The sequence below is a fragment of the Anguilla anguilla genome, chromosome 10, assembly GCF_013347855.1.
Source record: "Anguilla anguilla isolate fAngAng1 chromosome 10, fAngAng1.pri, whole genome shotgun sequence".
Taxonomy (NCBI): Eukaryota; Metazoa; Chordata; class Actinopteri; order Anguilliformes; family Anguillidae; genus Anguilla; species Anguilla anguilla.
The window spans coordinates 37029575-37056493 of record NC_049210.1 but is presented as its reverse complement, the minus strand read 5'-3'; the positions used below and the strand labels follow the sequence as shown (position 1 = coordinate 37056493).

The 26919-nt window shown below is 43.0% G+C and overlaps 2 protein-coding genes across 2 annotated transcripts; both read left to right on the top strand.

The window, feature by feature from the left end:
* Window positions 1-61: 61 nt before the first annotated feature.
* On the top strand, window positions 62-16761 carry LOC118206802 (MOB kinase activator 1B). The gene is made up of 6 exons (XM_035379879.1): window positions 62-239; window positions 7121-7287; window positions 11419-11512; window positions 11832-11965; window positions 12283-12446; window positions 12677-16761. Exons 1-6 carry the CDS (start codon window positions 226-228, stop codon window positions 12752-12754), a joined length of 651 nt encoding a protein of 216 aa, XP_035235770.1. The 5' UTR covers window positions 62-225; the 3' UTR covers window positions 12755-16761.
* Window positions 16762-17221: 460 nt separating this feature from the next.
* LOC118206835 (trichohyalin-like) lies at window positions 17222-26818 on the top strand. Its single transcript, XM_035379955.1, has 18 exons — window positions 17222-17348; window positions 17562-17643; window positions 18340-18489; window positions 18661-18719; window positions 19160-19238; window positions 19459-19593; window positions 20055-20119; window positions 20547-20625; window positions 21105-21275; window positions 21790-21836; window positions 22379-22463; window positions 23371-23529; window positions 23859-23972; window positions 25030-25168; window positions 25264-25344; window positions 25669-25735; window positions 26073-26322; window positions 26624-26818. Exons 1-18 carry the CDS (start codon window positions 17317-17319, stop codon window positions 26663-26665), a joined length of 1836 nt encoding a protein of 611 aa, XP_035235846.1. The 5' UTR covers window positions 17222-17316; the 3' UTR covers window positions 26666-26818.
* Window positions 26819-26919: the final 101 nt, after the last annotated feature.

The window sequence follows — 26919 nt, the reverse complement described above, 5'->3', positions numbered from 1 at the left end:
TACTGTTTATGTTCGTGTGCGTGTTCTCGCGAGAGTCCCTAGAGCTGGTACTTACTGAAGGTAGGAGAAGTTTGGCATTCGATTCTGGAGACGGAGAGGTGGTGACTGTGGGTTCTGTATTGTTTTGTGGACTGTCAGACAATAATAGTCTTTTACATCTTGGACAGACGGAGATAAGCCTTTCTCGCGTGCTCGTGTTTTTGAGAGCTTCTTTCACAAAGGGAAATGAGCTTTTTGTTGTGAGTATACACTGCTAACTCTGTCTTTGTGTCTGTGTTATCAACTTGCTTTTGGAAGCTAGGTTACTGCATCATGTGCTGCTCACAGTGCATAGACAGCGAGTCTTTACCGCAAGGCACAAGGCGGTAGCTAATTTCTCTAGTGAGCTACTACTAACGAGGTAGATTGTAACTGTCTTTTTTTCTTGGTAAAATTGCGAATGGGTTGCTTGCAAAGACCACGTTAACCCTGTCTTTGCGTTTATTGTTTTTATTGACGTTAATGGTAGCAAGCTAACGTTCGCTAGCTAGCTACATTGACAGTAGCCTCTGGATTGAATGGTCGCTTTATCAAATCTGCAGTCGCTTGCATTCATTTGAATTAAGTTAGGTGAGCAATAGCTATTTTAGTCACTTTCTCAGATTTACTTGCAAGCTACTGTAGGTACAATCTACCATGTGCATTCTGTTTGATGATAGACTTACAAATTGGCTTTAGATTAATCTAGCTGGACACATAGTCGTAATTAATCAGTTTATTTAGATTTATATATCATTTATTTCTATTTTTTTTGGTAGAATGCGTTTAAATTCAATTGCATTTCACTTACAGTTAACTTAAATGTCATGGCTTGAAAGCTAAATTAAGTGGTTTGTTAGATCTAACATTAGCTGTGATAGCCAGCTGTGTCTAACGTAATCAGTTGTTTATTTGCTGTTTGTTTAGTTATTCATTTGTTTAAGACAGTGATTGAGTATCTAAACTTCTTCTACCACGGGGAACAAGGATAGACATGCCTTGTGGAAATATTGCATTGCTGCTAGATTCATACGCAGTCAACGCAAAAGGGCAACTTGCTTCCTTATTTCGGTATGGCTACTTTGACCCAGTTATAATTTACACTATCATACATTATTGTATGATTATGTATGCTAACTGACCTTACATGTCAACAGTTCAGATCATGTTTTAATGTCTCTTGGGGTATCATTTATTGTGTGAAGATTTTACAGTATGTTTCCATTCTTACTCCTGGGAACGATGCATTATATCTGTAACCAGTGTAGTCCAAGGGCGACTCAAGCTCTCCACTTTCCACAACTGCATTACCAGCTCCAGACAAATGACCCGGGTAGCACACTAAGATTGTGTGCGGACTGTGCGACGCAACAAGGCATCATTCCGGGTATGCGTCAAACTCAACTGAATAAACGTACTCGCACACTTTGGAAAGTTATTGCTGTTGTGTGCCAGTTCAGTTGCATATTTGTGTGTATTAACGGATTTTCGTTTTGTTTGGGCCTATTTCTTCTAATTGTGCATATGGAAACTTGAACTCACGCTCAGTACTCACACGCTGATGTGTGTGTTGTCTGAGTGTTTACGTTTACAGTACATTATATTCCAGATACCGTTGGCTCACTGAGATTTTTTTGTTGCCACACTTTCAGTTAGCAACAGTGAAGTGCTCAAGCAAATGCCTGAATTAAAATGATTTGATACACCCCGAGGAGATCTATGTATACATGCAAAAATGAATTTGCCTGATATTAAATTGTAATATTCATGTCAGAAAGCTGAAATGGGTCAGTTTTCTCTGTTTCGGTAGTGAAACGGGAAGCAGGCATTAACTTGTTGCAGCATTCTGTTCATTCGTCTTTTGGTTCTCCATTTCGGGAAAGAAGGAAGCATGCTTAGACAACAGCCCTGACTCACCGCTTCTCCACCCTGACATGTTTTTCTTCTTCAGATGTAGCTCATGTCACAAGATATTTGTGTATGTTCATTTGTCATTCAGTAATCTTTGAGAATGAGTACTTGTGCAATGTTTTGGGTAAGAACAGCTGGGGCGATAAAACTAATTATTGTTATTTTTAATACAATACAATTAACAGTAACTTAAAGGATCTCAAAGTATAACTTGTAGGGTTGACCTAATTACGCAATTTGTCTGGTCTGAGCTTTTAAATTGCATAGGCTATTTGACTGGAGTGAATGAACTCATGGTGAATAGTCTGGCTGATTCATAGACCACATTTAACTTAAGGGCTGTGCTCTTTGTCTTTAACCTTGAGTAGACCTAGACTTTAAGAAGCTCTGCCTTTTTTTCATTCTTACCCGTTGTTTTGTTTGCATCCACCAAACTTAATGCTGTGCAAGGCATGCTGAAACAAACACGTGTTATTTTTGTCAAAGGAAAGAATAGTGTCCATTTTCCCTTAGATTAATTTTGAGCCTCTAACACTTACAGGTAGGCTATATGTAGTCATCAGTGGAAAGCTCACAATTGTGTGCAAGTCTGCCAGTAATCTGCTTGTCAAAAACTGTTCTGTTGTGGGTTGCAGAAGGGACAATCTTCTTTGTCTTTTATATTCATCTGCTGTAGATTTGGTCATTTACTTCTGGAGTTTTTTCAGTCACAAAATGGTGGGCCTGCATATTGTATTCTGTAACTTCAACCAAGCTAGCTGTGATTGTTATTGTTTGGCAGGACAAATAATTGCGGTATTTCAGCTTGACACCTCATGCATTTGGGAACGGGCCAGATGAGTCACATGTTCAGAGGGCATCACACCGTCTAGCCTATATCTTGATATCTGAACAGTAATATAGGCTACATGGTGTTTGCACAGGACAGGTGTACATGGAGTAGTAGAATTGAGCTATGTTGCTAACAGCCTCAAATCTTGGTTGTTGATTTCGGCTAAAATAGTGTTTTGTTTTGTTAAATGCAGTTTTTAAGCTTTCATCTTAATTTCAAAGAAGCAGGCAATTTACATGAAAGGACTCCAACCATAAAACAAACCCGGACAAAAGAGTGTGAATGAATATGTATCGATCAAGGCTAGTACAAAACAGTGCTTTGTGCTTTGGGTCCTTTCGCAAGACATTTTTCAAATTTATTTACAATCTGTGTTCTTCTATGCTAGGCTGTTGATACTCATGTTAGCATGCCTTTGTAAATATGGGGCCATTAGACACATTACTAAATATAAAATATGAACACTGCCTGGTCAGCATTGGATACGATTGCACAAAATCCACATTTAAAATGGCCATTCACTTAGGACATAAAACATAGGCTACTAATACATCTACACTATACCAGTACATGGTACACATTTAACCCTGTGTCTCCTTGTTGTGTGGGTTAGCCTACATCTTGGTGCTGGATACTATTATTATAATGCAACATTATAATACACTTTAATGATAAGTAGGCCTAGATATAATTCGAATGGGGATGCGGATCTCATTACAGTTAGGTTTCAAGTTTAAATCCCATGAAGGACTGCTGCACCCTTGTACAATGCAATAACCCTGAGCCACTTCAGTAAATATGCAGTTTGATAAGTGGCTTCTGTGTAAGTCCCTTTGGATCAAACTATCGGTTTGGCACATGGAGTATTATGCAATGCTCTCCAATCAGTCACATGGGATATCTTTCATAATGTGTCTTTTTGTGAAGTGTGTAAAAATAGTACCCTTCCAGTAAACTTAGCCTAAATCTTATCGCAAGGAAGTGATATCACTTAAGTAGGCAATGCATTCATATTCAACTATTTATTTATTTATTTTTTTTTAATTTTTCTTTGGATTGTTTTAAAAATGTGGTTTCCTGCGTCAGTTCAGTGATGCAGTCACGTCGCTCCCTGTTTGTTGTCTTCTCACATAAGCTGTGAGTGGAGGAACATAGCCCACTGCCCCTGGGCTGTTTCTCAACGCTGATCAGGCCCCTGTTTAATGGCGTGTGATACCGAGCTGCTGTCAGTGCCCAAACCCAGCGCCCCGGAGGACGCTGCAGTTTGCGGAGGGGGAAGGTGGGGTCTGTTCTGCACACCGCGAGGCCCGGTCAGCAGCCGCTCGACTCGACCGAACGTTCACATAGTACAGTCTCAGCCTTTCTAATGCTCACCCGGAGAGACGTCGCCTTACGCAGCGCGATAGCGCCGCTCGTGTTAGCGTTGATGTGTAACTACAGGAGGAATTCCGGTAATTACAGGGCCTTAAGAACGTAGCCGTGAGATTTAATTACAGGCCTAACTCAGAAGGATAAAGATCTAGGCCGCTGTCTCTGGCTGGGTCTATTACAGTTTTAAATGGCAGATCTATTCTTGTCTGTTTGTGGCACCGGGGGACTTGGTGTAGCGGTGCAGAGAAGACTGATTGGGCTTGGTTTTTTTTTTTTCCGCCGGGCTCGTCCGTCCCCCCCTCTTTATGTCACGTGCGAGCAGATGCGGTCCAGCGCTGGGCGGGGGGGGGCCCCGTGGTGCTTAAGCGGTCAATTCCCGTGTCTAATGTCCTAAGGTTCGACTGCAGCAGGTGCAGGACAATGGGCCGCCAACTTAAACTCACAATGCCGTGTTCTTATTACATCCGCAAGGCTACAGGATGAACCCGAGTCGGTTGCGACATCATCGGCAGTCGTCGGTTTATTCGTTCATTGATGCTCGCCTTGTCAACAAACCTAGGTGACTGCGTCTGGTGGTGGTTGCGTGAGGCGACCTTGATTGATTGTGCGCTGTCTTAAGTGCAGGAGATTAAGTCGCAGTTGATTTCATCATGCTCAGGTTGATCATATCTACACAGAGAAACAACGTGTAAATAACGTTGCAGTTTCGTTGTGTAGTCTGGCTTGTAGAAAGATTCATTATGTTCTCGGAATAGAGAATGAAACGGCGCAGAGGGACACTTTGTATCCTTAGGGCATGTTTTCTGTGAATCCCCGGACCCATAGGAGAGATTTTATGCCACTCTCTTTAGGAATTTAATTAAGCTTTAAAAAAAAAAAAAAAAAAAAACAGGATCCGGTCGTAAACTGTTTCAGCTCAGGATGCCGAGCAGTCCTGCTTATTTTTATTTATTCGTATTTCAACACAAAAGGTCCTGACGCCTCTTGTTCTTCCTGAGATTGCGTCTCATGTCTCAGCGGTACACACACACAAAGCCCTGCTTTCCAGATAGAGCGCAGTCAGCACTCACGTTTCCTCGTTTCACCCCCCCCCCCCCCCCCCGTTTATTGTTTGCCCCCCTCCCCCCTTTTCTCTCCTCCGCCGCGCAGCCCTCCTTTGTTTACGGCTGAACATGTTTACCGCCGCACCTCCTGACCGGAGGAGCGTCTGAAGGTTCCTCCGGACAGACGGACAGGAAGTGTAAGGAGGAAGTGTAGGATCTCTCCTGAATGAACCGACAGCAGATGGCCTTTATAAATACACATGTAACAATTGCCTCCTGTCTTCCTGGAATGATTTAATTGGCTGTGAAATCTATAAATAGCCCTGTCGTTTCTAGTGTCAAAAAGTTAATGAGATGATACTGGAAAAGAGCGTCTTGTGCCTTGTTGAAATAGAAGCAGATTTGATAACCTATGGGACTCCCATTGTGAGGGAATTAACTTGGCTGTTTATTGACACTTCTTGCCTGCGTAACGGCATTAGACCAAGGAGCTCTCAAGACCTGCAGGCTTCTGTGGTCTGAAGGGAGCGTGAATGGACTCGCTAAACAAATCAAATCCAGACACGATACGACATTGTAAAATGACTGCACGATGAGCAATTTGGAGGAAAGGTCTTGTCATAAAAGAACCAGCCGCCGTCCTTATCGTCTTCAGCCCCAGTGCTGTTTACTTAAGGTGGGCTGGCTGGGTAACCAGGCAACCACCCCGCAAACTCTCCAGCCGCCCCGTGATTGATGTTGGAGTAGTTTGCATGTTCCTCGGTTGACTGCAGCACAGGTCAGATAGCTCCATTTCACGCAACCGACTGCCTTCAGGATTGTGCTGAGACACAAGGATGTCAGTGAGGGGTGGTACAGAGTCAGTGCTTATAGCACGTAGGCTTGCCTTCTTTTAGTATAAAACAGGAATATATTTAATAAGAGAAATGCAGAAACCCTACCCATCTTCCAGCAGCGACCAACCTCTTCAGCTTGCACCATGGCTCCCCTGACCTTCAAGCTGTTATTTATTTATTTTAATTTTTTGGAGAGGATTTCCTTTTGGGATGATAATGTTATAGGTCAACATTATTGTGGTATTTACAGTACTGATTGCTGTCTAGTCAGTCAGCTGTACACTTATTGATTATAAATGAGCCTTCTGTGCGAAGGTTAATGCTGATGTTCTCCACTATTGTTAGCTGCTCAGATCAGAGCATCTAGTCAGTGATTGTAATGTAATGTAAGCCTAAAACATAATTTTTAAAGTACTAATGTAAATACCTGAATATCATGCAAGATAGGTTTGCATGCATATATGCCTACATGCATTTCTGTACTGTTTGTGTTTTATAGGTTTAAAAAAATTTTTTATAGACTGGAAATACTTTAGTAATGTATAGATTGTTGCATATTAATGTTTTCAAATTAATGTTCTAAAATAATGATAATAGAAGTTGAATAAATGCATAATTTATCAGCCTATCCACATTAAAATGTGCAAATGTGCAGACAGATGCAGTTTTGGGTTGAAAAGTGGAGAGATTGACCCTCCTCTCTGAGCATGTACGCTCATGCTCACAGTCTCTGGAATTCTGCCCCCAAGCTGCTTTGGCACCCAAGAGTGGAGAATTAATTGCGGTTAAAGTCATGATAATGAGCAAAATAACATGGGGAAAAAAATCACATCATTTAAATTGAAAATGACCTGAAGCTACACAGTCACACTCGCTTTGTTGCAGTTTCACGGAAAGGTAGACACGTGGCATTGCTTGAAGCAAACGTTTTGTTGTTCAATCAGAGGATCCAGCACATCTTAGCATATGCTAGCCCTTTAATGTTTTTAACTGCATATACATCTTTCAGTTGTATTTCTCTTTGAGAATGGCTGAGATCCTTAAATTCAGCTCCAGCGTGTGTGAAAGGGGTGGGTTGTTTACGTGCGTTCCTCCTCTCTGTCCCGCAGCGGAAGTCGCTCGTCAAAGACGTTCAAGCCGAAGAAGAACATTCCGGAAGGGTCGCACCAGTACGAGCTGCTGAAGCATGCGGAGGCCACGCTGGGGAGCGGGAACCTGCGCATGGCCGTCATGCTGCCCGACGGCGAGGACCTCAACGAGTGGGTGGCCGTCAACAGTGAGTCTCCGCAACCTGGCAACCCGACGTTCCATAAAAGGGCAGTGAATTTACCTTTTAGCATTTAGCATCGCGCGCTCGTCTCGACTTGCGGCCGTGTACATTTAGCATTTTCATTTAGAAGGTCACTTGCAGCATTTATGAAGGCGGCCCTGGAAAAAGTGTTCAGGCACGTGCGTCGGAAGAACATGCCAAGTAAAGGCCGGTGCAGGTCGGAGCACGTGCCTGTTCTACATCGGAACGAGGTGGGGCGGTGTATCGGTCAGTCTCGAACGGCGTGCTTGTCGCTTTGCTTGTCTGCCCAGGGCAACCGACCTGCATTCAAAAAGGCTGCACGTACGTCCCGGGCCGAGCCAAATGTGTCCCCTGAGAGTCTGAAAGTGATTATGGCTGAAGTGTACTGTGTGTTCTCTCTGGCTGGATTTATTGCAGCCAAGCAAGAGATCGGGTTCGAGGACCTTCTACTGCCGAGCGCCAAGGGGAAGGGGGGTGCACTTTCTGGAATAATCTTATTCAAAATGACAACGCAGCATATCGTAGCTAGTGGCTGTTTCCCGCTGTGGAAAAAGAAAGCGCGCTGTTTGATTTCGGTGGACCTTGCTGTCGTGGAAGTGGCCGGAATAGCTGGGTAAACACAAAGGACAAATGCACCTCCCGAAAGACAACTCGAACATTGTTCTCATGGATCTTGTAATGCGTGAGCACATACAGTAGAGTATGTAGGTCCCTGTTCTCTTCTGTTTGCTCTATAGGCCATTGAGCCGTTGTTAACTTGTATTGATTCTCCTCAGTGGTCTGCCGGGGCTTCGCTGCTAGATTTCCTCAGGCATTCTGGGAGGACTGGAGCTCTGCAGGGTGAATGGGGATCCCTCAATGGGCAACTGACCTGAATTTAAAAATAAATAAATAAATAAATAAATGGAATTGCTTTTACAAGCAATGCCTTCTGACTGTAGCTGGAGCTATGGACTGTGTACATTGCACAGGAAAGAAAATGGTACAAACTTAAAGATGTTTGGCTTTAGGGGTTAATGCAGCACAGTGTAAAGCAATGAAGTGAACATGGGAGGGGAGGGGGAGTGGCAAGAGCCAGGGTGCACTGGTAGGCTCTTAAGATGTAGCTGTAATAAAAAATGTTCAATAATCCATAAAATATATTTTTTTAAATACAGAGCCTCTGTGTTTGTGTATGGCTAGGGTTTTTTTTTTTGGTCCACATTCTCCACAATGTGGTATACTGACTTCGCAAATAATTTGTTATTGAGTAGCCATCTTTGGAGGACTTCGCTGCATATGAAATAGAAATTTGAGTTTAACATGTTTGGGTTTTATGTTGGCACATGCTAAGTACTTGTAATGCAATCTAATGTAAAGTAGCACCGTGAGTAGTTATGTTGCTCAGATTTAATCCCCGCCTGCAGGGACAGAATATGAGTGAGGTGACGGGACCTCACCCTGAGCGAAGACTTCTGAAATCTCGCACTCCGAGCCCCTGACCACAGTGCGGAGGGTCCTCTGTCACGCCATACCACGGGTCAACTCAGGGAACTGCAGAATGGCTCGTCAGGGCAGCCTTCCAAACGGGATTCGAAGTAATGGCCTGGAACCGGTACTGCGGGTTAAGAATGGAGCGGCGAACTTGATTGATTAGGCCTGCCTGGTCGCTCTCGCTGGAGGGGAAGCGTTCAAGAAAAAAAGAAAGCTTCGAGCTTTGGCCGCAGATACGGAAAACAATCTGTCGGCAGGGGTCTGTATTAGCGACAGCAGCTGGCTCCGTTTTGGATTTCACTAAGTGGCCCTGTGTCCTTAAGGAACAACGGACACACTGGTCTCGCGATGAGTGATCTTGATCTTGCCTCGCCAGTGCTGGTGACGAGGATTTCCCGTCTGTCAGCGCTTGCGCTTAATGACTTTACACTGCCTTATTAAATTAAACGAAGACCGAACTATAGTTGATTTCACAACTTCATTAGTCGGGTAGCTCAATCGACCCGATTCTCATTTGTTTCAATCAGCTGATGGACCGCCATTGTGTTGTACCTGAATTTCACATTCAACGAGACGGGCTTGTACTGAGGGAAACTGACATGCAAAACGGCATTCAAACATGAAATCCAAACGTCCCACAACATGCTCCTTTTTCCAGCCCGGCGTCGGTGCTCCCTTTGTGATTTTTGCGTGTAGACAAATGAGCCGGAGAATGCGTTTCGGCGTGTTGAGTCTCCCCAGGGACACGCCCAGCTCGCGCGCAACTCCAGCCGAGGGCCAACGCGGCCGACGCAAGACAAGCGCACCGAATATATGCAGGATTCCTGGTGGCAGGGCCCTTTCTTTTCAAGGATATCTATATTTTCTGCACATTTCTGTTTCTTCCCCCCCGACTTAATGAGGAGAAGTGCCCCCTGGCACTGGTGTTATTGCGCTGAAATCAGTGGGTACATTTAACACCAGCTGCTGAACGCCCTCCGTTTCCTTTAAGGCTGAAGTGCCGGGGTGAGATTCGGAGGCTGGCGCTAGCCGAAGGTCACTCTTTGTACGAGCGCTCGCCGTCCTCGCTATCCGCAATGCCGTCGCGGCCGAGATTTTCAATTACCAGGCCCTTTGTGCTGCGGTGAACAGATGGGCATTACCTTTTCTTAACCTCGCTCGGTGCATTTTCTTTTCTGCCGTAGCCGTTCCCTGGAGGGTACGCGCCGCTTTAAAACAGAAATTTGTTGCTTTTAATTTCCAGGGCCTCGACAGCATTATCCGTCTTCAGCGCTTGTTTGGCAGAAGGGCCTTCATTTTAATTTATCTTTATATTTAATTTATTTACGGCGTGTGCCAGTTTAGGGAGGTGATTAAAAGTATCTCCTGATAGACGAGCAAAGTCGTAAAAAAGTACAGAAGTGCCGTCATAAGCCGCCGGTACGGAACACTGCGTGGAGGCAGTCTTTCATTTTCATCTGGCTGGGAAAGTTGGGAGCAGAGCGGCGCTATCCGCCGGGTTCGGTCCTATATATCAAAGCCGCGTCCCGGCCGCTTCCCTTTAGCGTCTGAGCAAGGTCTTTGCACCGCAAGCGCTTTTGGGAACGACGAATAACGCGAGGTCGCTTTGGCTCCGAACGGTTCTTTCCCTGATAATTAGGCTAAGACCTACACGGAGATGTCCTTTTTTCCTCCATTTAAATAAATAGCTTCTGGAATTCTGGCAGTACTTCAAGTAATCATTTACCAGAACTACAGGACTACTTCACCACTGCTGAATGCAGTACACATGCTGCAGCTTGCTACTGTTATCAGGAGCCGTAATGGAGGAGAGTTCTTTACTTACTGTGACAGCTGGCCATTGATTTTTATACAAAAAAGTAGAAAAACTGGCCCCAGTGATGGAATGGGCTGCAACCCAGAACTCTGAGAATTGATTCTGCGTTGAATGATCTTGCTTGTTCAATATTTTACATTGTACCCTCAAATTAATATGTTACTTAAAACGCTATATAGATCCGTTGTGAATCTATTTAAAGTTACATTTGTTGGTTGATGCAGCTACTGCTGTCGGTTGATAATGTGGTTTGCTCTGCTTCCTGCTCTCACCACTCCGTAATGAATTCTAAATGTAATGTATTAAGGCAGTCAGGAATGGATTATTAAATTTAATAGCAAGATATGATTGTTACATGGTCAGTAATACCTACAGGTGCTCTCAGCACTGAGATTGAGTGCCTCTACCCTTCTCAGACAATTTAACATGTAGAGGGAAATGTCCCATTAAACACAGCTGAATGTTAATTACCCCAGGCTGTTGGTTCCCAAGACACGGGACACAAAATAAGCCAAAACCAGAATTGAAAATGAACTCACAGATATGCGCATAAACCAGTCATAAGATTTCTGAAGTGTGTGAATGTTCCCTAACTTTTGACTAATGAGTTTAATTTGCGTGTTCCCACTTTCTTGTTACTTTGGGTTGTGAGTAGCTAGCTGAATGGGCTGTCGTACACCGGCTGGCAGAGGTAATTTGTCTTGCCGTCTTGCTGCGTTACAAACAGCCGTTTTTAAAATGTAGTGCCAGACTGATTGCGCTACGCTGAGCAGCTGTGTTAGCCGCCCGCTCACACACAGGCCCTGTTTTTATTTCTGCTTCCTCAGCTGTAGATTTCTTCAACCAGATCAACATGCTTTACGGGACCATCACCGACTTCTGCACGGAGGAGAGCTGTCCCCTCATGTCCGCCGGGCCCAAGTAAGAACTCCCTCCGTCTTCACGGCTTTCCGTTCGACTTTATGTGAAAGCTACAATGTATCGTCTTCATTTAATTAGTAAAGCCATCTTCCAGCTAGTTTAGTCTAATTGCGTGCTGTTAAATACATGTGGTTTTCACTTACACGTAATTATCTTTTTAGATGATGCTTTCCCTGTAATTGCTGCTATAGTTCTAATAGGTTGTGCTTTATTACCAAATTAATTAGGGTTTTTATCCTGTTGATTTACTCTCCAGATTAAGTGCATGCTGAAAGAATAACAAGACAATGTACTGATTTGATTTAATTTCATTTTGTAGGTATGAGTACCATTGGGCTGATGGGACCAATATAAAAAAGCCAATCAAATGCTCTGCGCCCAAGTATATTGATTACCTAATGACCTGGGTGCAGGATCAGCTCGATGATGAAACGCTGTTCCCTTCGAAAATAGGTAGATCCAGCTATTCTGTTTCACACCCTTTAATTCTCTTATCGAAAGTTATTTCTGTCGCAAATCTCTTCTTTTTCTTTTCCATACAAATGATCTTGCTCTCTCCCACCTTTGTATATTGTCAAGGGATATGGAAACGAATGCAAATATGCAATTACATAAGGCATTTGAATTCCTTGTGGTGAAAGGGGTTCGTCTTTTTGATGTATTTCCTGTTGAGTTGGTTGTCCAGGCAAATCTCCATCAAAGGAGGCGTTTTGACCGTAGGCATAGACTGGATTTAATGGTCCTCTCACCCTCGCCCCCTCTGATTTTAGGTGTCCCCTTTCCGAAGAACTTCATGTCGGTGGCAAAGACCATCCTCAAACGTCTTTTCCGGGTGTACGCCCACATTTACCACCAACACTTTGACGCCGTCATCCAGCTTCAGGAAGAGGCCCACCTGAACACGTCTTTCAAGCACTTTATCTTTTTTGTTCAGGTAACCGGTTTTATTTACCGGGTGTCTACACTGGGGAATTCTGCCGAGTCACAATTTCCATTCTGAGACCATGTCTTGCCAAGGCCTGATTGTGTTTTATTTGCTGCCATCTGTTCGAGGATTCATCATTTACCAAGATGAAGTCTTGGTAAGCCTAGTTCGACAGAGCTCAGGTACTTAACGAAAATACTGAACTGTTAACTTTTTTTTTTTTTACCTTTTCCTTTCAGGAATTTAATCTGATAGACAGAAAAGAACTGGCGCCGCTGCAGGAGCTGATCGAGAAGCTGACGTCCAAGGACAGATAAACGGAGGGGACGGAATCTCTCCTCGCCCAACGCCACGCAGCCGATCTCCTCCAGTCTCCCCCACCCCCGTGTTTTCTACGACCCGGCTTCGTTCTATGTGCTACACTGCGTGCTAACGTTTTAGGGGAATGTCTCTTAGAGTCATGGGGATGTAAGGCACTCTCTGATGCTTAGCTGGGTGTTGGCAGGTCTCGCTTCAGGCATGCGACTTTAAGCTCGGTTCCACAGTGGCGAGCGAATGCTTTATTTTTTAAGAGTTGTCCCACTGGTGCCCTAGCCCCCCTCTCTGAGCCCCTGACCTTTTTTCAAGTGCCTAAGAAAGTTCACCGTCAGACGCCAAGCAATCGTAACAGTCCCTCAGATTTATAACGCAACCAGCCCCAACTTCAGTGTGAAGAAGGGAACAACAGTGAAATGTACGGTCTCCTTTTATAGGTATGGTTTTGTGTGCAGCATTCAGATGTTTTCATCCCTAGAAAACTAATCAGAAGTTTGAAAACCTTTCTCAATTAAAGCAAAAAAAAACCAAGGTCCCTCCAGTAACCTAATTCCAGAATTGTTTTAATACCTAGGGAATGTTTATTTTCTCCGTGTTCTAGAAATGATGTGAATCGAATGGAGTCTGAGATTTTGCAGAAGATGACAGTTCAGCGTAGTCTCATAAATGAACCCCTTTCTGCAGACCATACCAGGCTTTTATGTACATGTTTAGATTTTGTATGTGCATTAATGTTTGATTTTACTTTCCTGTGCGCCATCTGCCATACGTACCTCATATAATGTTTTTCTTGAGAAATAACTCTAAGCACATGTTCACCAGAATCTGTTCCTACTGACTGCAAAAACGATAGATTTTGATGACTGCAATGCGCTTAAAATGCTAATTTTATAATCCGCACCTTTTACTTTATGTTGCTATCGGAAGCCACAGGAGAATGGCATCAAAAAGCCACAAGCGTGACCGTATTATTACGGTCAGTTCCCAATACAACTGAAGTCTCTGGACTTTAATAGCAATGGGGCCATTTGTGCAGGTTTTTCTGACCGTGCACATACAATTGCCCAACTTCGGTTTAATCGTTTCCTGATCGCTTCCAAATCACTTACACACCACCCTATGGTCCTGTCCTGATTGTGCTTGCTTTACCTGCTTTTGTCATGGATGCAGAATGTAGATTTTTTCCTGTTACGTGCATTTGACCTTCTGTTTATAAATGGTTTCAGGCTTCCAATACTTTGACCAAGACAGTTAAATGCCCAACACAACTCTTGATATCAAAATGGAATATACACAGAATTTTTGTTATACCACACACCCACAGTATATTAAATTGAGGGCAGACATGTTTGCCTAGGATGTGAGATCCAGCTAGCTGTGAGGCTATATTGGTGAGGCTGTTTTGGCAATCTGGTGAAATGTTGACCAAACCTCTCCATTGAACCCTTGTGTGTTTTATATCCCCTCCCCCTTCTGAGCTCATAATTAGCCCTTCGAAGAGCACGTTTTTTGTAATGTTTTTTCCAACATTCTAAGTGGTCTAGATCTCCATAGCTTTCAATTACCAGTTGTGATTGTTACATGGGCATTAGAATGTTCAGTTTAGAACATTCTAATCACATATGTGATCTTACACCTTAAAGGGTTAATTGTCTTTGACGGAGTTAATATTGGCATGTATTTGGCATCACTTGCAGGTTGTTGTTTTAAGACCTCAATGAGAGAACTCAATGATACACTTAAAGGTATTTTTTAATGTGTTGTTTATGTTGCCTTTAACACACTAGTACTGTTAAATAGTGTTGAGCATAAGCACAATTACGGAATATGGCTTATAGCTATTATTTAACGGAACAACAAGAACACTTATTCTGTATTGATGCTACAGAATTACCTTCACTTTTATTTTTGTCTCAGTGGTTGCCAGCAAAGCCTTAAGAAGTTAAACCTTTATTCTCTGGTATTTATTTAGCAATTTTGTTCTACACTGAATTTGTATGACCAAAGGAGTGCAGGTATTCAATTGTAATTTAACTTTTTTTCTGATGAGGGTGCGGGGGCCTATGGACCTGGCGTCCATTTCATTGATTACCAGCCATGCAGATTTTTTGTTTGAAATCGCTTTGAAGCACACTTCAAAAATATCTGCCTTAGAGGACAGTCACCAGAAAAGATATCAGATACAAGGTTGCAGCTCCTCAAACCTAATCAGCTGAGTGGAATTTTGGTCAGAAACCAGCATTATTGTCAGCTTGGTAGCTTAGCAGCTGTATTTAATGATTTCTAGGGCTCAACCCATAACTTTTTATCCTGATAGCACCAGCAACAAATTTGCATACTTTTAAGAAGTCGTTGATGCGAAGTGGTTGGTCAGTGTGTACATGCATTCATTCATATTTTTTTTTTCTTCTGTATTTTACTTTTAGTTGTATTTTCTTTTTTTACCTGCTGATTCTAACCCCCACAGTTGCATTAATGTCACAGTGGGTATTGATGCCATACAATAGAATCTGTAAATCTGATTGTGGAAACTGTGTGATACAATTTCCCCATGTAAAAATGCCAAAATGTCTTCTGGGGACTTGTTATTGAGGGATTAAGGCATCCACCACAAGATGGAGCAGTACACATAATTAACACTCTGATAACCAGCACCCACATCAGTATTCCAGGACCAGGGTTGGGGGGTGGGCGGGGCGGCAGGGGGAACCTTTGCTGTAGGCTAACAAGATGTCCACCTTACCATTTGGGCCTCGTAAAGTTGTCCCATGGTAGTGTCCATACAGTGCGGCCTTGATTGTGAATGAAGCCAGTGCAAATTAAGGGATTGTTTGCAATGGATTTTCAAAATTATGATCACCACACACACGCACACAAACACTTGGCTTACTATGCAATTTGTATGTGTACCGCTCAGTGGTTTTGCAGTACAATGGGATCGGAATATGGTATATGCCCCTGACACCTAACTACAGCTTATTGCCTGTTTTCAGTACAGTCACTGCAACTCCTGAAATATTGCCTGAGTGAATATGATGATTCAAATGATTTAATGAACAATAAACTGCATTCAGAAATCCTGTACTGCATGTAAGAAGACAATTATCATGTTTCAACTTTATCTTGTTTTTTTCTGCATTGGCAGAACTAATATGTATTTAAATAACATCTACTGAGGGACAGTTTTAATTGTTTTATATTTGGATAATTCAGGAATTTTAATACATACTATATCGTATGTATAAATATGATTGATTTCTCGCGGTCTTTTGTCAAATATACATTACCAGCTTTAAGTAAATAGGCATGTCATACTAGAAACATGTCAATAGTGAGACTAGCATATGGGAATTATACATTTTAAGAATCCAACACTACTGTTTGAAAGACACTGCAGCTTTGTATTTTAAGTCACCGTATAGCAGCCTTTTGAAGTCATTTGTGGGTAATGCTCATGGCTTGCACAATCATATGTTCAAAATATGACTTCTGTTACCAGGTGTAAAGGTTAAAACATTTTCCCATTAAACTGCAATGTTTGGTTTCTACATACCCTCCGGTAGCATGCAGTCTTGCTCATTCCTGAATAACTGAATTTGAAAGCTTTTTTCCCCGATCTGCATTTTTCATTGCTTAATGTTTTTTTTTTTTTAACTTATGTTAGTGAGCATTTATCCCAGTTAATGCAAAACGTATACGGTGTCATGACCTGAAAAGAAACTGTTTGTGTAAAATTTGGGATGTTGAAAAATCACAGTGCTAATTTTGTTGAGATCTATACGAGAATGGAGGCACACTGGCAATGTATGTAAACAGACCTTTCACATTTTCTTGGTTGTAGGCTACTAACCTATACCACGTTTTTTTTTTTTTTTGACGAGAGTTGTAAATACGTTGTGTTATGAGGTGGAATTAAAGATACTTTAATCAACTGCAGGAATTTTGCGGTACGACAAGGAATGCTGTTTGTAAGGAAATAAAAGTTATGTTTGAACACTTTGACATTTGATATCTTTGACCAGAAATCCCTGTTTATTCCTATGATTTGACAATACAGTTCCCGCAGCTGGTCAGGCGACAGGCTACATGGTCAGATTCAGAAACGACGAGAATCCAAATAAAAAAAAACACTAATATAAACAACCAAGAAATAAGTTTAGTGTAGGTCTACTTGGTTACCGAACATATTGTGTGTAGCCTACGCTATATAGCCTATAGAACTGTTGAGCTGAAAAAAGCTTTTTTCTCCCAACATAGGCTACAGTAGAATACGCGGCCTGCCAATATAAGAGTAGAGCATAGGATACGACTCATTCACTTGACATTTGTTTATTCTGCTGTGACGCGTACTCATAGGGAGTCCCGTGTTGATCCCCATTCGAACTGCCTGTTATCGCTGCTCTTTTGTCACAATGGATTCCTTGCATTGCATTATGACATCAGGGCAGAATTTCGTTTATACTATACTGTCAGACAATCTGCAAACGACAAACGGCACAACCAAAACATCATTTGGCCTAATAGTATAGCCTAATGACAGATGGGTGGTATGCCGTTCGGATAGATGGATTTAGGCAGAAGACCACATAGGTCCTGGTAAATAATACTGATAACCTTCTTTCTGCTAACATTTACCGCACTACATTCTACTTAGGTTAAATTTAAGTATTTCAAGTTCCATGTGTCTATTTATTTACCCAGAATGATTATTTGAATTGAATTTGCCTGGTACAATCGAATATTTTCAGTGCCTTAACGTTATGCAAGTGCGGTGTGTTGGCCTACGCTGTAGACTTTTCCTCCGTCCAGGTCTAACCAGAGCCTCAATTTACTGGGCCCAACTGAGGATGAGGTCATGCTGAGAAAGCGTCTCATGGCTGAGGAGTACAAGGTATGACTAACATCGATACCCTATTCGCACTACAGGGGTGCAAAGGGGTTGAAAGTGAAAATTCCAGACTGCACATGGGCTCAGTGGAATCATCAACTCAGTAAGCATAAATCTTAATCTGCAACCTGGGCCCAGCCAGTCCCCATGAGTACACAAGGTTTTACAGGTTTATAAAGCAGTTTTGATTAAAATATATTGGTTTTGAATTTTCAACAAGGGATTAATATCCTAACGTTCTGACAACCTACCAGTAACGTTTCAAATGAAGTAAGGATGAGGACTGTGATATAACGTAATTGTTACGTTATTAAATTACATCGTATTTACGTAATTCTATAACGTTACTGCAACGTTGCAGAACAGTGTCCATGAGGACTGGTTATTTTGCGACCATAGAGCAATGTTGTCATAACGTCACCTGTTGGGGGGGGGGGGGGGGGGGGGGGGGGGGGCACATACATGGAGGAAACATCCTGAACAAATTGTACTTTTGATAATGCAGCGATAATTGTAGGCTTCACTATTTTATAGCCATATGTATAGCCTATCCATTAAAAGAAAGCTGTAGCCTACTAATGGGCTAAAATAATAGCGTTTTCGGATCATTTTTTCGCTGTGCTAATGGGCTAAAATCATGATCCGCCGTTTTCAGATATTTTCTTTCCCTGTGTTAATGTGACGTTCGCGCTGTCGCAGCGGGCCTTGGTGGCTCAAATAGAGGAGCAGAGGCAAATGCGAGAGCAGGAGAAGACGGCGCGGGTGGATGAGGATAGGAGACGGATGCAGAAGTTTCGAAAAGACGCATCTGCCAAGGGACAGGAAGCGAGTGTTCTGCATGTCTCACAGGTAATGCTCCGGGTCCCATTACCTTATTGAGAGAGAACATGTTCTAGCCCAGAACCATGTACTGTACTTCAATGTAGCTGACAGGACGTTCTTTTATATAAGGGGTTGATATGAACTCATAGCTTGTTTCCATTCTCCCTCTGTCCTATGCTGTTATGTGGGGGATTTTAGGTGCGCCCACGGAAGTCAGAAGAGCCTCAAACCATTATGACATCCTCACAGAATTTCAGGTACGTTATTTGACCATGACTATTAGGCCGCAAGCTGTTTACCCCTTTGAAGAGTACGTTTTTTTGTAAATGCCCCCCCCCCCCCCCCCCCCCCCCAAATAAATAAATAAATAAATAAACTTAAATAAATAAATAAATAAATTGGGTGTTCTAGAACTCCATTGCTTTCAATTCCCAGTAGTGATTGCTAGGTCAGCATTTGGATGTTCACAACATTCCAATCACATATTTTTGATCTTACAACTTAAATGTTAAAATGTTAAATGTTTAAAGTATACATATTCAGGTTGACCTTGTGGTGCTAACGCCCTACAGGAGGCTGGGGGCATCTTCTGCACCAAGACCTTATCTCTATCCCCCCCCATCCCCACCCCCACCCCCACCCACAGCACTGCCAATTACGACCCAAGGTTGAACGTGTCTGTACTACAATGTTTCAGGAGAGTCTCTGCACCCAGAGCTGACCACAGCCAAGCTGAGATGCTACAGAAGAAGCACCTTCGTGCTGAGGAATACAAGGTATAATTTACATTTGAGTCTGTTGATACTGTATCAAGGCAACAAGACAGCAAAAAGCCAGTCCAGTGCCAAACACTGGCTTTATTATGATAATTATTCATGTTTAAATATGTCTTTTTTCTTCCTTCATAAGGCCAAGAGTAGGCTACCATTACAATGATATCAAATCAGGTGTTAAAATGGAAGAACCTAAAAAATCTGGTTCCCGCTCCTGTTGCAGCGGGACTTGGTTGCTCAGATTGAGGAACAGAGGCTGCGCCGGGAACAGGAGAAGGCCACACGACTGGAGGAAGAGAAGAAGATGGTCTGGGAACAGCAGATCAAGCAGGAGCTATCGCGGACTAAAAGACAGGAGGTGAGCTGTGTGCACGTACTGTAGCAAGCAGATAGTTCCCCCAGAAACCTTGTCTGACAATGTAGGTCTGTACCTGTCTCCAAAATTAAATTAAAGAGGCTATTATCAAAAACACACATTTATTTTGACATGTTAAGCCACATATAGGCATATATACGTATTTACCTTGATCCAAGGTCCCACCAACAACATCTTGAGAACCTCTGGAGGTATGTGTACCCTTGCTTGAAGACCTCTGTATGTGCAACCATTGCTCCTAGAATTATGAAGTTATTGGGCTGTATTCTATGTATAATTACTGGTAGCTGGAAACGATGTGGACTATGCATGAGCAAGCATATAGAAAATATGAGTATGTGATTCAAAGCTAAATTTTGTGTGGGACCAGGGAGTGTCTTTGGCTATGACTTCATTCCCCCCTTGCCTGGGTAATGCTTGTGTGGACCTCTGGTGTGCTGCAGTTGCTGCTGAACACCAAGAGAAGAGAGGAACCTCAGACCAGCAGTGAAGCCACACAAAAACACAAGTTAGTACCTATATATGGGCTGCTGGGTGCCGCATCCATTTAAGGCACTGTTCTAGTACATGGATGGGCCCCATGGTCTGGCACTGAAATTTCCCCATGCCTGTGCAAATAGTGGATGGCAGCCCTGCAGGACAATTTACAGTTGACTCTAGTGTCACCAGGAATCGGAGTTTCATTAGACTGCGATGACATCATCTCATCAATCATCAGCAACCCCCGCCGGTCAAAAAGCAGAGCCCATTTATATATCAACCCCACACCACTTGCATACTCTTGCATCAATCTCAGGAGCGCATAATCCTTTACTGCACCCCTCCCCTCCACCCCGTACATCCGTCCAGAAATTTGACCGATGCCAATGTTTAATTAACTCATGCCCATGTGCATTATGTAGGCTACAATATTTCAACGAGTTTTTTATGTCTAGATATATCCACCACGCCCTTTGGGATCCAGTGAAGTCTGAGACCGCTCTGAGGAAACATCTGAAAGAAGAGGAATATAAGGTGTGGTTCAGGCGTACGCGGGTCACGTTCCACTGAGTAATTTAATAAAGACTGCTCTAAAACAAAACCAATACCACAAATCTGATGATTTGCCAATAAAAATGTCCAATTCCAGACTTCAGGCTCTTACACTACCCTCTTCTGCAGGGATCCTCGCAATCAAGTATCACTTGTATTTTGCGTCTTGATTTGCATCTGCATCTTGTTTTCATGCTGCACTTGTATCTTCAGCCTGTAGTTCCTTATCATATCTCTTGTAATCATGCCTCTTAAGTTGTTGCTTAAGTCTTAGCGATATACTCTCCTGTGTGAACCAGACTTGGTGATAATGGCTATAGATAGCTGCTACTTTATGAGAACTGTCTGACGTGTTTGCATGTGTTCTAGTGACCTTTAGTATGAACTTATCCTCATTATGGAATTAAATCCCACAAAATCTTTGGCGGTAAACGAGTGGTCTGTAATTTTCCCCGTTACAGCGCGACCTACAGGCACAGATCGAGGAGCAGCGGCAGCGGCGGGAGATGGAGAAGGAGGAGCGGAAGGCGGACGACCAAGCCGCGGTGCAGACTGAGGAGAGGCGGCTGAGGAGCGAGAGGGAGGTGAAGGAGTGGCGGTTTCCGCAGGACACGCTGGGCAGAAGACACGAGGTGAGCCGTGCACGTTTTACAGACGGGCAGTTACCCTGAATCTCATCTCCCTGCCAATGCTGCAGGCTGCATGCTTGTCTCTAGATATCAGATGTTATGTAGGTAATACCTAAAAGTATTCTAATCCTTAAAAATTCTGTTACTCAGGGTAGTATAGGCTCTTTTTGTATGTATGTATGTATGTATGTATGTACATATTATTAGGCAGGCAGCGCTTATCAAACATCAACATGGCATTTATTCATGTATTAGCAAGAAAGATTTGATTTGGGGTGAGGGCTGGAGGATGGCAGAGTGGGCTAGAAAAACGTATGGCCAGTTTCACCCTGTACACACACACACACACACAGTGCAGTCTGTTGGCCCCTGATATTATTAATACCCTATGATGTACTGCACCAATTGTAATATCTGTATGTATTGCATTGATTGTAGTACTTGTACTGGTTTTGTTTAGATGACAACGTGACATGATTAATACTATCCAGTGTAATACATGTGTGGGTCTTTGCAGGTGACCGTGGATGCTCACGCCTCCATGGAATTCTCAGAAAGTAGCAAGTAAGCACCATATATATGGCTTTATGCGATCTAAATATTATCCCCAAGCAGCACACAACATGCATATACAAATTATAGCATTCAACTTAAACATCTCATATGAGACTCTGTTAGCAAAAATCTCACCTTCACACTCCTTATAGCCACGCCCCCTGGCTTACCCTCCCTTATGTTAAAATTTCACATTTATGTGTGTTAGGGATGATGGGTATTTAAATGTTATTTATTTTTATTTTTTTAATTTAACCTTTATTTAACCAAGTATACCCCATTGAGATGGAAATTCTTTCACAAGGGACCTGACATAAAACACAAAGCTACCCAACAAGACAGTTGACTATCTAGTTACGAACATCTAATGGGGAAGGTGACTTTAGTATAACGGTAATTAAATAGCAGAGCAGAGGTTAAATGCAGGAGCATACTTCAATCACTGAGTGATGAATTGCATGTTTAAAATCAGCAAGTTAAATGAATGTGCTGTATGTAAACCTGAGTATTTCATGGAGGGCTAAGTTATGAAGAGGGTTTTCTCTGCCCAGATACGCCCATAACCTGAGCTGCCTTCTGGACCCCGCCCAGCTGGAGCTCATGCAGAGGAAACGCATCAGAGACGAAGAGCACAGGGTGAAGTTTGTGTGCTCGGGTTATGCTCGTTATATTTACATGTGCAAGGCCATTTTATACACACTTCCACAGATAAAAACCGTTGACAATTCTAGAGGTGGAAAATGCAGGTTCAGAAAGTAAAAGTTCTCCCCCGTATTTTGGTCCAATCACCTGCATTTGCTAATTAGCACAATTCTTCAGCCAGAAAGTAGACCTAATTAGTGAAATAAGCTGGCTGAGTTCATGAGTGGAAGAAGCACATGGCAGGACTTTCACTTGCTGACCCCTGGACTTTCCAGCTCAATTCTAATGGCACAAAAACTAACTGAGCAGGAACTTCTCAGACAGGAGACATCCTGGGAAAACCAGGTTGGTACTGATAGTGTCAATGGAGGACCAGTAGGGGGCACATTTCCCCCAGGACAACATAAATTAAATGCCAATGTGCAGTTGCAGTGGTACCACAGCATAGTAGGTGCTGTCCTTCAGAAGCACCACTGCAATAAAGGTCTGCCTTAACAAGTCCTTACAATGAGACTTAAAATCTTTTAGAAAATATTAGCTTGATTTACTTCTTGCTTGTAAAATAGTGAAATTGTCTTACCAATGAGGTGAGACATTTTATGAGTCAAAATGCCTCACCTCATTGGCAATCTTTTTGTCTAATTAGCAAAAAGAGTAATAGAAATAACATTTGAAGTATAAATACAAGACTAAATTACTTATATACTGAAGCAATGCAGGTTAAGTACCTTGCTCAAGGGTACAACAGCAGTGTACTACCTGGGAATTGAACCTGTGACCTTGAGGTTACAAGACCAGTTCCCTTTCCCATTATACCCATACACTGACATCCACACACCTTTACCGTGCTTATGTGAGGTTCTCCCTTTACCGTGCTTACTTGAGGTTCTCCCCATCGTAGCGGGAATTAGACATACAGGTTAAAGACCAGCGGCAGCGGCGGGCGAAGGAAAAGGAGGAGCTGCTGGTGAAGGAGCTGGCGCAGGAGCGGTCGGAGGACAGGAGGCTGAAGAGGGAGGAGGAGTTCAGGCAGCAGAAGCTCCTGCTGGAGCAAAAGAAGGTGAGGTCGACCGAACAATGTCCGGTTTGAGTAATTGATGGAAAAAGTTTTACCGGAAGTTTGTAATGAATGAGCGTGTCCATGACAGCCTGGTCTGACAAAACCCACCTGGTCCGACACTGGTTCCAAGAGGGTCCTTCTGGGTCCAACAGGATGGTAGATCTCCAGGAACAGGGTTGGGCAGCCCTAAACTAGAGAGCATCCATCACTGCATCAAGCCTGGATTTGAATGTTATTTTATAAAATGATAAGTCGTTGCCTGCTCTGCCTACTGTCTGATCCCCTCCCCCCACACATTCTGTGCTAAGCCGAGGTTCTCCCTTTTGCAGAAGGAACTGGAGGCCCAGATGGAGGAGCAGAGGCAGTGGCGGGAGAAGGAGGTGCGGCTGGCAAAGCAGCAGGAGATCAAGCAGCCAAAGTTCCAGCAGGATGCCAGGAGAAAGGTGCGCCGTTTACTGCATGCTTTAATAAAATCCTTCAGACTATGACACTGAAAGGTGAGCTTGGGCCACAGACAGGTTTCTTGAGCAAAGACAGACAGTAAGTTAATTACAGCTTGGCCATTGAGTCAGGACACATAGTCCTGGCACCCTCAAAGAAGAAAGGTCATCACTATGATACAGGCGAGTTTTGAGACAAAAGCACACGTGTATCATGTGTAACAAGATACATAACAAACCGGTGCCTGCCCGCGGCAGAAGGGTTCCCCCTCTGAGTCCGGTTCTGCTCAAGGTTTCTTCCTGCTATCAGTCAGGGAGTTTTTCCTTGCCACTGTTGCCCTAGGCTTACTCTTTGGGGGCCAGTTCTCTGTAAAGCCGCTTTGTGACAAAGCTCCTTTGTTAAAAGCGCTATACAAATAAAAATTGATTGAATTGATTGATTGATTGATTGATTGACATAAGTAACAGCCTGTTATTACAGGTTTAGATATATGGCCAAGCTTCTCCCATTATATATAAATATATGTAAGTTATAAAATGTAATTATTGAATTATGTGTAGAATTGAAAAGCTTTTTGTCAGTTATTGTTGTTGCCACCTTTGCATTGGTAATACTGTGTAATTTAATACCAATAAAGCTCCTCAAAGCTGAAAAATGTAGCCCCAGGCCCTCCTAGTTTCACTAGTACAGTAATACTGTACGTGAGTCATTATCATTAATTTGGTCTTGACCCAGAAGGCTAAATACCCCTGACAATGAAAATATGACAATTGTTATCACTTTGTTTGGCATTCCTTATAATATATATTTTTGACTGACTGCGCCAGTGGCATGTTTGAGCTACGAGAGGGCGAGACAAAATCCGGGCTGCCTTTGGCCTATTGCCTTCATTCTTTGTATTGTAAAGTATAATGTGTAATGTGTGTAATGTATGCACTGTGTACTGTGAGTAATTTATGTGATGTGTGTTATGTGTGCAATGTGTATAATGTATTTAATGTGCGTAATGTGTGTAGCAGGTAATTTCTGTAATGTGTGTAATGTGTGGATCCTGAGCAGGGTCTGCATCCGAATTGGAAAGAGGATCAGTTGGACAGGACACAGGTAGACGTGGCTTCCCAGCGGTTGCCTTTGGTGGCCAGGAGGAACCAAGACGTCTCCAGGCAGCTGCACTCTACAGAATACGTCTCCCTCAAAGGTGGATGAACATCTGAATAACTGCCAAATGAAAATACCTCTTCCTCCATCTTGGTAGTTTTAATAAAACTTGATTTTGTTTTGTTTTACATCTAGTGTGCAAGAGCTGGGATATGCTTGGCTATACAGTGCTGACTGTCCACACGAAGGACGCAGCGAGCCAGACAGATCCTCATGGTACTGTTCTAATACTGCCTTGATCTTTAGCTTCACTGATATCATTTTAACCCCAGCCAGCATGTTTTTTAATTTGTGGAAATTTTAACCTATTACGTTCTTATGATTTGTCATGTTTCAAAATGGTTTCTAAAACCTACATGTACACAAAATTTTCTGTATAGTTGGAATGCTGTGGTTTGGGGGTTGTATAAGCATTGTATTAATGTTGCCATAATGTTGATATTGTAGCACAACCTTACACAGCCCTCACTGTAAGGTTTTGCAACAGTTGAGGGGCTCTGTTTAATAACAGTTTTGCCTTTGCTTTGTCCCTCAATGCAGATGGTTTCGTACAAAGCGTGGAAACGACTGTACGCCCCACACCGCACCATGTGAACCACAGGCCCAGGTACGCTTATCTCAAATCCACAGAGCAGCCGTGGGAGCCACCCAGAGCTAGCGCCTTCTTATATCAAAAACCAATCAATGAGGGCTGTAGGACCACATCACTCCCACAGTATGGAAGCAAATGAAAGGACAATAAAAAAACAGGGAAATTAAAAAGTTAATTAAAAGACTAAAATCATTACATATGCCTGTGTCTGATGAACAGCTAAAGTGAAAATGTAACATTTTGGTTTTTAAAAATCACTGCTACACATTATATTTATTAAGTTGAATTGTTAATTCAATTGTTCGTTACGCGTGTCCGCGTCCGATGACCTCTGTGCACTTCTGTCGTCCAGGCTACCGTCGCCCCCGGTTCCCGCCGTACAGAGGTGGCTTCAGGACCAGTCAGCTCAGCCTGAGTGTCCTCCTTCGGAGGGGGGGGCCGAGGTGGACCGTGCGCGCCCGTCATCCTCCTCCGGGCCCTCCTCCTCCTCGGGTGGCTTTGTGCGCAAACCCCCCTCTACCCCCCCTGCGCAAGACTTCCTGCAGAACGCCGATCACACAGTGCAACAGCGCAACAGTGAGCACAGCAGTTACGTGCGTCAGGTAAGGAGGACCCCCCCCCCCCCCCCCCCCCAAAAGAAAGGTGGTTCACATCCCTGGAGTCAGTATTCTAGAACTAATTGTTACCTCAGAATTAGCGAATGTTCAGTTAAGAATGTTCTAATCACATAGCTGTGATATTACACCTTAAAAGGTTAAGCTACAAATCGGCATATTTGTTCCTCTTGGGTCAGGTTGAAGAATGTGGAAAAATATATTCAGCACTATGCTATGTGTAGCATGTGATTATCCAGCAGAACATTCAGTGCTTGAGAGTGCGTTTAATGGGTGTTTTGACTTTCAGAGCCAGCAGGAAAACCAGAACGATTTGGATCCAGATTACTAGTCATCTCAATGTCCCAAAGAGCACTTCTGGACAACCTTTCACCCCCTGATCAATATGCGTGACCTTACTGAGGATTGTGTTCAGAATCTGTTTTTGAGAGACCTGTATATGAATTACCATCTGTTCTCATTAAATGTTAATCATTATTATGTATTCTGACTTGAATGCTTATAGTAAAGCAAGCAGCTTTGATGCACACATCTTTCAGCAGAGATTTTAAACCAGTTAAGATGACCTAGCATATCAAATAAATG